This window comes from Pholcus phalangioides, unplaced genomic scaffold (genome assembly GCF_987345545.1).
Source record: "Pholcus phalangioides strain wild (caught in Gottingen) unplaced genomic scaffold, Ppha-v1.0 ptg000015l_1, whole genome shotgun sequence".
Taxonomy (NCBI): Eukaryota; Metazoa; Arthropoda; class Arachnida; order Araneae; family Pholcidae; genus Pholcus; species Pholcus phalangioides.
In genome coordinates, this window is record NW_028301608.1 from 69,970,409 (window position 1) to 69,981,214 (window position 10,806).

A 10,806-nucleotide genomic window follows, 5' to 3' on the forward strand; every position below is an offset into this window, starting at 1 on the left:
AAGCGTTTAAAGAGTTTTAAGAGTTTAAAGAGTTTAAGAGAGAAAGTGTGTATGTTTGATAGGAAATAGTTTTTTTTTGCGCTGTCGTATTCAAGTTAATATTAAATTATTTAAAATTAAAAGAAAAAAAAAACAATGGATTTCAAGTGATTTTATTCTAGAGGAGTTGTATACAAACCGGTTACAACGGTATTAAATACATATTACCGCAGTAGATTTGTACAGAAACATGGATACATTTTTAAGTGGGCGCAAGCGAGCAGTAGACGAAGCATCCACAAGTGCACAGAGTAGCGGGGTTCCAAAAATGAAATCAAGAAAATATTCTCACGAATACTTAAATTTCGGTTTTACCAGCACTGAAGTAAATGAAGAAGAAAGACCTTTATGTGTCATTTGCTCAAAAATTTTGGCAGCAGACAGCATGAAACCTAATAAACTTAAACGGCATTTGGAAACGCTTCGTGGTGAGTACGTTAACAAACCCCGAGAATTCTTTGAATTGAAATTAAAATCGCATGAAAAGCAAAAATCATTTTTTATAAGAACTTTGTCTGTGAATGAAAAAGCTTTACTTGCCTCTTACAAAGTTTCATATAAAATAGCCAGATGTAAAAAGCCTCACACCATAGGTGAAGAGCTTATTTTGCCAGCTGCAATCGAGATTGTAGAAACTATGTTTGGGGATAATTTTGCCAAACAATTACAGTCCATACTTCTATCAAATGATACTGTTGCCCGTCGAATTGGTGATATAGCTGAAGATGTACAGCATCAGCTTTTCGAGAAGTTACGTGACAAATTGTTTTCAATTCAGCTTGATGAGGCAATAGATAGCAATAAAGATGCTCATCTCATTGCTTATGTTCGATTTTGTGATGGTACGTCAGCAGTAGAAGAACTACTTTTCTGCAAACAAATAGAACTCAAAGCAACAGCACTCTCATTATTTGCTATCTTAAATGATTTTATAAACGACGCAAACATAGAGTGGAAAAATTGCGTTGGAATATGCACCGATGGTGCTCGTTCAATGTCTGGAAAATTGTGAAACAAAAATCCCCGCTGTGTGTCTGGACACATTGCATGATCCATAGAGAAGCTTTGGCTTCCAAAGAAATGAGCCCTGGTCTTAATAACGTGCTAACAACGGTTGTGACTGTAGTAAATTATATAAAAATGAGACCCCTAAAATCAAGAATTTTTTCTGCACTTTGTAAAGATATGGGTGCAGTACATTCAGCGTTACTATTTTATTGCGAGTCGCGATGGTTATCACGTGCGAAATTTTTGCAACGTGTTTATGAATTAAGAGATGAAATCGCAATTTTTCTAGAAGAGGAAAACCGACCGGAAGCCTAGATGTTTCGAGATCGTTTATTTGTGATGAAATTGAGCTACTTGGTAGACATATTTGATAAATTAAATAAATCGAATCTTCAACTCCAAGGAGCAAATACACATGTTGGATACAGTGATAAAGTTAATGCTTTTTGTAGAAAATGAGAATTGTGGAGCAGAAATTTAAAGCAAAAAAACTTAGAAATGTTTGCAAATGTGGATGAATGTGTTAAAACTTACAAAGCTGAAGAACAACATGTGAAAGTGGTTTTTCTAACCATTGAAAATCATTTATCCATGCTGGCAAAGAATTTCAAAAAGTATTTTCTTGCTGACGACAACTTGGTAGCAAGTTACGAGTGGGTTAGGGATCCATTTCGAAATACTCCCCGTGGTCTCTCAACTGCTGAAGAAGAAATCTTCATAGACTTCACGGCAAGTGGCGAAATAAAAAGACAATTTAGTAATAAATCACTCTTTGAATTTTGGGCAGGGGTGGATGATGAGTTTTCTGCACTGAAAGAAAGAGCATTTCGTATACTATTACCATTTCCAACATCCTACCTTTGCGAAACCGGATTTTCTGCAGCGGCTGCTTTGAAGACAAAATATAGATCTCAACTAAATATGGAAAAAGAATTCAGAGTGTCCATTTCTAATATTAAACCTTCCTTCGAAAAACTTTGCTCTTCAAGACAAGCACAAGGGAGTCACTAAAAATAACTGAACTTGTTTTTAATTTATATTGGTATTCTAATTATTAAATACATTGTGCAGTACTGATAAAGTCCTATTTGAAGTGTATTATATCAGTGTAAATGTGAATTTTATTTTTTATTATCTTATAATGCATTTTGTTCTGCTTTCCTTTCAGAGTAAAATAATCATTTTTTTAAACAATACATATTTTTTTCGATATGCTAGCGCCCCCCTTTTAGTACGGAAGGAAGTAGTCCCCTTTCAGTTTCGGAACAGGTGATAAAATTTTAATATATAATTGGTAGTTACATTATCCAATGTGAACGTTGATGATTAAGTTGCAATTTATAGTCAGTTTACGGATCCAGAAGAGATTAGGCTGTAGGATAATTCGATTTTTCTTTTTCCAGTGACTTTGGGCTTCGAATTAACCTAGTCCGACTGCATATGCATGGCCCTGACTCTATGTTGTTAGAGTTGTGCTTGTTTCGTATTCTTACTGGTGCTGTTTAAGTAGTGCTTATTCTCGAAATTTCTTAAAGACGGAGAGCGAACTCGAGGTGTTACCTCATAACACAGAAATTCATTGATTTTCTTGCCATAAAGTTCTAAAAGGCATTTTTGTTTTTACTTTTAAACGGGATAAAACTGTTCCAAGGAACGAAAGATCAAGATGCTTTATTTCTCTTAATGGTATGCGATATCTAACATTTTTTATTGATATTACAGGACATTTGAATGACTTTAATATCCGACTTGAACGGAAAGATTAGCTCTAAAACACATATTTTTCATGCACTGTTAAGTTTTATGTGAAAATTGGATTTGCTCAAAAGACATTTAGAAGGAAATATCCCCAATTATTTTTCTGTGTGTCAACAGTTGATCGATGAAAATCTAATCTTGGTTGGTAGGTAGAATGAATTCTATTGGTTTATTTTTTTTTTTTTTTTTTTTTTTTTTGAACTTTATTTAACACGATGAAATAGCACAAAATAATAAAACAAATTCACCAAGAGATCCCGTGGATCTGTACTGATGAACACGAAGTATCGATGAGTAATTACAATACAATTTCAAGGACAGAACGAACACAAAAAAAAAAAAGAGGGGGAGGGAAAAATGTTGATAATTATATCGAAGTAATTCTGCATCTGTGAGCAATTATAGATACAATAGAATACAATTAGATAGTACAATTAGAATACAATACAACATTTCAGATATACAGTATGTTTTCATATACATTATAAATGAAGATTATGGAATGCTAGATTGATGCGAGAATTGTTTTGCGACTTCGACATGTGGAGGCAAACAGCAGGAAGTGTACTTAGACATTTAGAAAATTCGATTTAGCACTGATCGATAGAGCTCTGTTTTTGTTTTTTAAAAATGATCGTTGATGTTAGCTATTGAAAAAAGGTAATTTTTTAAACGTTTTTTCAGTAACGGTATTGAAGGGGGAAAAAGAATATCATGCGGCAGTTTGTTATAAAATTTCGGAATAAGATATGTAAAATGGTTTTTCTTCACTGTTTTATGTATCAAGGGAATATTAAGAATGTTATTGTATCTATTTGATGTCCTTGATAAATTAAGAGGGAGACAAAGTTGTTTTTTATTAAGTAGGAGAATCGATTTATAAAAATATAAATACCGCAAAGGGAGTATGTTAAGTTGCCGGTAGAGATCAAATGACGGAGTTGAGTAATTGCCAGTTAGTGATCGGATTATTTTCTTTTGGGTCTGGATGATGGGTCGCAACGTATTGATGTAGTCACTGCCCCAAACAGATAGTCCATATAATAGATGAGAATGAAAAAGGGAATAATAATATGACAGCAAAAAATGAGTATTTAGATAATGTTTTAGATAATAAAATTTATAAACTATAAAACAAAGTTTTGATTGGATATGTTTTACATGGGACTTCCATTTAAAATTTCGATCTATAACAATACCTAGGTATTTAATGGAGCTTACTTGTTCTAATGGAGTACAGGTACATAAAAGATCAGTAGGGCAGTTTTTATTATGAAAAATGAGGTTACAGTTATCGAAATTAGTGAGGTTTGAGAAACTAATGTATTTTGTTTTTAGAATGTTTATTTCGAGATCATTTGATCGAAACCAATTTCGGACTTTGATTAAATCGTTGTTAATAATATGATCCAATGATTGATGATCATTCTCAGAATAAAGAAGTACAGTGTCATCCGCAAATGTGATTATTTTGGCATTTAGTTCAAGGTTACAGAAATCATTAATATAGATAGTAAAAAGCAACGGTCCCAAAGTAGTTCCTTGTGGAATTCCTCTGTGCATGTTTACTGGACTACTAATATGCTTACCACACTTAACAGATTGAGATCTATTATTAAGATAGGATTCAAATAATTTATAAGCAGTACCTCTAATACCATATGTGTACAATTTAGCAAGCAATATATTGTGATTGATGCTGTCAAAACATTTTCGTATATCAAGAAAAATTGCTATTGTTTGTTTTGAGTTATCTAAGCTATCAACCACAAATTTGCTAAATTCAATTAGTGCAGTTTCAGTGCTTTTGTTTGGCAGGAAACCATGTTGATTTTCTGAGAAAAAATTATTAGCATTTAAAAACGAGTATAATCTACATTTTAAGATAGATTCCAATATTTTGGTTGTCGTACTGAGAACTGAGACTGGTCTATAATTGCTGAGGTCATTCTTGTCACCGGTTTTATAGATAGGGGTAATGATTGCTTTTTTGAGTGATTCTGGGAAAACACCACTTTGAAAACAATTATTAACTAGATCAGAGAATACCTGAATGACGCTGTCAGGAAATCGCTTCCAAACTTTTGAGTTCATTGCATCGATGGAAGATACAGAGTTTTTTAGTTTGTTAATAATTTTCTTTATTTCAAAAATATTAGTTGAAGAAAGAAAAATTGAATTTTGAAAACCACGTACGTAGTTTTTATAGTCATCCATGGAAACTACAGTATTTCTTCCAATACTATTGAAATACAAGTTAAATTGATTGGCAAGAATCAGAGGTTCAACATTTTCTGGAAGTACATTCTCTTTATTCTCAGTGCCTAATATTCTGTTAACAAACTTCCAACGCTCAGTATTGTTACGACATTCCGAGAACTTGAAAGAGTAGTACTGTTTTTTAGATTGCTTTATTTTAGATTTGATTCTTGATTTTATATTTCTATATGCAGTTTCCATAGAGAGGTCATACGGATATTTTCTTGTTTTTATGTAAAGTTGTTGTTTTGTCTTAATCAAATTGCAAATTTCGCCTGTAACCCATGGTTTACCGATCTTCTTCCTTGAAACAATTATTCGGTCACTGGAATGATTTTGGACAATGACATTCATGGTGGATAAAAAATTATCAAAATCTTTTTCGGGATGAGTGTGATCGAATCGAAATTCATAATTTTGGAGAAAATTTGACATATCAGCATACCGAATAATTTTCATTTTCCTATGTATAGTTTGACTTATTTTATCTAATATTGGGGTGGCAAAGTGAAGTTTACAAACGATCGGAAAATGGTCAGTTATGTCTGTGTCAACTATTGATGAATAGTATTTGGTAATATTAGTTGAGTGACGTAGATAAATATGATCAATACAACTATCAGAAAGAGGCCTAGTTTGATCAGTAATTAAGGGGAGGAAACCATGTCCTGACAACATATTCATGTAATCTAGATCGTCATTATTGGGTTTTAATATGTTTATATTGATGTCACCTACCAATAGGACATTTTTGGATTTTGTATTCATTAATATAGAGTCAAGTTCTTCAACAAATTCTGATTTTGAAAATGAGTGTGATCGATATAAACAAAGAATAGTTAATTTGAGTGATGGCTGGTTAATGCCAATCACCTCAGCTGTTTCCATTGCGATTGACGTAATGTTATTATAATTTAAAGATTTATTTGTGTACACCAATATGCCTCCTGAATTATTGTAATTTCTACAGCATGGGAATAAATCAAAACCTGATATTTTATAAAGGTCAGACTCTACATCAAAAATCCACACCTCCGAGAGAATTATAATATCTATATGATCAACACAACTACTTATAAATGACATAAAATGGTCAAAATTGGCCCTAACGCTTCTTATATTCAAGTGAAAAACCTTAAAATTTGCTTTATTACTAATATTGTTACGTTGAATATCGTGAATAACAGAAAGAAACCTTTCTAGATCCTCCAAGGTGCTCATTTTGAGATTTAAATTTTCGTTACTATTAATTGACATGAGATAAGTCATCTACATGACTGATTTTGAACACCCCGGAGTCATCTGTTTTACGCATAAAAACTTTACCGTCACGAATCCAACAATACGCGAAGTTGTGTTGTTGCTTATGTTGTTTAGAATGATAAAACACATTTTTCATGTATGGGCTCAAATGTTCATTAAAATAAACTGGTGTGGGTCGTGGTCTGCTGTCGATCGAAGACGCTTTCAGTTTCTTAGATTTTGCCAACTTGAGAAAATTGTCACGATTAGATTTTTTATCGAACTGAATTATGATCGGCTTTATTTTATCTTTCATCTTCGTAGGCACTCGATGTATAACTGTAATATTGCCCACCAGATCACTTTGCACCTGATCAGCTATTCTTGCCTTCAATTCAATCACATCCTCATTTTCAGTCTCTGGAAGGCCTTGGATCTCAATGTTACAGCGACGGGAATATTGTTGTAGTTCACCAATTTCAATCTGAAGTTTCTTGACTTCAGTTTTTAGCTCAGAATTTTCCGATGACAGTTCTTGTTGCTTTGTTTGTAGCTCAAGTAATTGGGATTGATAGTGCTTGTTTTGGTCACTCAGTTCTTTGAATTGGCAGCACATGTATGATTTCAGTGATTGTATGTTAGCATAGAATGCTTCACTTATTCCGTTCACGATCTCTCTTATATCACTCGGCATTTTTTCAGTATCAAGAGAGAGTAACTGCATATCCATTAATGGTTCGGGATCCGGATCCCTCGTAGAAGTATCCCCTGGATCATCTTGTCTACGTGGATCTTTCTTCGATGACTTGCTTGTTGTTTCTTTACATTTAAAGCATATCCAACTCAGAACCCGATCACGCCTCAGCCTGCGGAATACCAGTTCGCTGAAACCTCCACAACCATAATGGAAGATGTCTTTGCATTTAGTGCAACTAATTGAATCGTCTGGAGTTATGATTGTCTCCACACACCTGGAACACACTTTCTCTGCCATACCGAATAAGATCAGAGCTCTTATTATTTGTATTATATGAATAAAAAAATATTTAACATATAGTACACATCCGTAAAATTATGTGATTACGAAAAATTGTATATGTTATATTAAATTTGAAATGAGTTACGATGAGAAAAAAAAAATTAGCAAGCAAACAATAATTTTCAGAGAGAGCCTCAACCGTACACACCCACTCGCCTAGCTGTTGCCATATTATTCAATAATTGTTCTTTATATAACTTCCTGGGATTTCAATTGAACAGTTTTTTTCAAATGTTTATACATGATTTATAATTACTATTTAACACATTTATGAGTACTATTGAACAGAATTTTTTATTCATAATTGGCAGTCCACTCTTGTGAGGTAATTTTGAAGCAAATGGCCCGGAGTCCGATTGAGTTTGATACCCCCGCTCTAAGCCTTTTTCAAACGAACCCGAGACCAAATATAGCCCTAAATACGATAGATTAGGCAAATCTTTGCTCACTTTCAAAGTTGGCGAAACGAGTTTGTCATTATACAGGGTGCATAGGAATGTCCCGATATCCTGGGACAACTGGCGATCCTTTGATCCTAGAAGACTAGGATTCTAATTCAAATATCTCGGCGAATATTGCACTTAGAGACGTGGATTTATTTTTTTCTCTTTTTTGGCCTCAAGAGAGACAGGGCAACAACTTTCATCCCAATTCGGTTTTTTAAGATAGCGTGAACAAATAAAAAGTTAGTTTTTTTGTTTTAACATGTATACAATCTCTTGCAAAAGTCTACACGATATTTCAGATGCTTTTGCAATTTGAAATATGCCTCTAGGATCAAAGGTTCGCCAGTTGTTTCGGGATAAAGGTACATTCCTATGCACCCTCTATAATTGTCCCATAAGAAACTCTAATTGGGTCTCACGGTAATGTTAACGTGCCTTTGATAGAAATTGTTCGGTGTGGTTCGGTGGCAGATGCCATAATTCAAATGATGAAGACGTTCCATATATGACAGCTATCAGAATGACTCGACAGATTAAAAAAGGGGAGGGGTCAGAGGTATCGACCAGTGGAAAATATTTGGGGTGCGGGTGTAGAGAGTCCAAACATCCCGTATGCGTATACGGAGAGGTGGGAGAAAATGTATTGCATTGTATATGCATAAATTAGTGGGAGGGGAGATAACAACATCAACAAAAGTTATTGTCACAAAAAAAAAAAAAAGTTATTGGGTTGTCTCAAGCCCCCCCCCCCCATTCCGGTGTCTACGGAGAGATATGTATTTATTATTAATTTATTTAGGTGTTATACGTTTATTTTTTCTAGTGAAAAAAGTATTATTATTATATTTGTGTTGATTCTAAAAACGTGAGGGTTTTATACACATACCACGCACACTTATAGCTTCCTTGACGCTGAAAGGTACACCGAGTAGCGGGGTTTCGAGCTCCATCTCTTCGTCGGTCTTCTCTCCTGAAAGCACCAATGAATCGACGCGAGCCGCTTCTTCCAACGCGCTCGAGAAACGTTCGTCGACGACAGCATTAATGACAGGTTGAACGTCTTCGATGCGTTTGATGTAAGCCTGAACGACACTCGTGCATGTCAACTGCAAACAAAAACAAACTCCACATAACCCTTAGTTACACAAAGTTTGAAAACATTTTTCTTCGATTCGACGTGAATTCTCAAAAGTAACAACATACTCTGTTCTTATTTTTATGCACCCTCTACAGAGATATAACGTCGTGATAAAAATATGAGCTTCCGTTATTTTATGTTATACAAATGCGATAATAATTTGTCGAATTTCGCTTAAAAAACGTTGTGGTTGAGAAAGGAAAAGGCTGTGCTCACCTGCCTGGTTCGTATTTTTCGGGCCAGACTCGTGGCAGAATCCAAGAGAATGGGATTCCTGATCGGAGGTAACGGCAGAGGTTTTCGTACGAAGCAATTCAAGAACGAAAATATCCAACTCGTAACGTCGCCCGTAAGAAACCTGAAAAAATACATCAGACAAGATACGATCCATTTTCTGGGCGATATCAGCCACATATTCCTGCCGCAATTTTCAGAAAAACGATCCTCGTTACCAATATTTAGCAACGTAGCGATGCGAACCAAACACGACGGAACAAAATATCGATTGAAGTTAATATTTCTACCATTAAATTGTTGGAATCCTTTCGAGATCCGTGGCTTTTTGACATGTAAACATTAACGTGGCACAATAAGAGGGAGTGGAGCAGTCGAGCTGCTACACAAGCCCTGACGAGTTCCTAGCTGCTAGTTTTTGTCTGTCCCTCTCAAGTTTTGCTCGGGTCATCGACATCGAGGGGATCGACTAGATATATTCTCGCAATATTTCGAGTTCCACTTTAATTGGAGAAGCAATGCGAATTTCTGTTGTGATAGCTGAAAAATGTACCTTGAAATACAGTAAAATACGTGGAAACTGACGTGGCAAAATAATCTTTGAAAACGCCATTGACTCGTTTTCAAATAAACGGTTAACAACTGCAGAAAACATGCAATACAAAATAAAATAAATAAACTGATACTTTACGGTTACGTTAGGGTATTAAAAATAAATTCATCAAAAATGGCAAAGTTTTTTTGTTTTTTTTTTCAACTTGCTCTTGTTCGCGGCTTTTCTTCGTGTGTCAAACGTTACTTTAATTTTAACTTTAAAAAAATGCTTCTCGGCATCTATATATCTGCGTGCCGGAGGTAAAAGGCACTATGTCCATTTTCGTCAACATTGGGAAAACGCTATTAATTTACGGTACTTTTGTTGCACCACACAGCGTATGTGACATAGGTGTAGGGCATTAAGTCATATTTCAATAAATAACAGAGCTATTCTCTTTATCTCCTAAAAAATTCTTTATAAAAATCTTGAAACGGCTCTCCTGTAAAATTTTTCTTTTGTGATATGATGATGCCCCCTTTTCTTCTGTACCGCACTTACTGGGTGTCCTGTAATTGCTAGCGCGGCCTTTGTCTCATCAACCGTGCATCGTAAAGGTATGATTTCATTTAAAAAAATGCTCAACAGGCGTTCAAAAATTACCCTGTACCTGTTTTGAGAGTGAAAATAGTGTGTAACAAAATAAAAATAAAAATCTAAAAACAGTAATTTTTACGGAGTCCTGAGTCCTGGTGGCCTTTCCTTCCATCTCTTTCCATTTCTTTGTGGCCATGACTATGAGTATGTCGTCCGCAAAGGCCTGTACTCGTACTCCCTCTTCCCAGAGCACGGTGCCCCCGTGCTCTGACTTCCAATTAGAAAGTTGTGGCCCTGTCTCTCTTGATGCTAAAAAAATTCCATGTTTCTAAGTGCAATATTCACAGAGATATTCCAATTCGAAAACGAAGAAAATTTAGACAAGAATAGAGTTAAATGTGAGTGAACGGTTTTTCCGCATTTAACGCTATCCTTATTTCTGTTCTTTCTATTCTTAAATCTCTTCATTGAGACAGATCGGCGGGCCATGATCTAGTTAGAAGGAAGGAAT

At 34.9% G+C, this 10,806-nt stretch overlaps 1 protein-coding gene across 2 annotated transcripts in view; it reads right to left on the minus strand.

Moving 5' to 3' along the window:
* LOC149076622 (fatty-acid amide hydrolase 2-A-like) overlaps positions 1-9,589 on the minus strand; it is a 39,903-nt gene extending 30,314 nt beyond the window's left edge. Inside the window, exons 1-2 of one of the 2 annotated variants that reach the window (XM_089244239.1) lie at positions 9,146-9,589; positions 8,678-8,897 (exon numbers count right to left, since the gene is read on the minus strand). In XM_089244239.1, the coding sequence (XP_089100365.1) occupies positions 8,678-8,897; positions 9,146-9,343 (418 nt within the window). In that variant the 5' untranslated portion in view covers positions 9,344-9,589. The remainder of the gene's footprint in view (positions 1-8,677; positions 8,898-9,145) is intronic. The other variant, XM_089244240.1, reaches the window with a different exon arrangement.
* Positions 9,590-10,806: the final 1,217 nt, after the last annotated feature.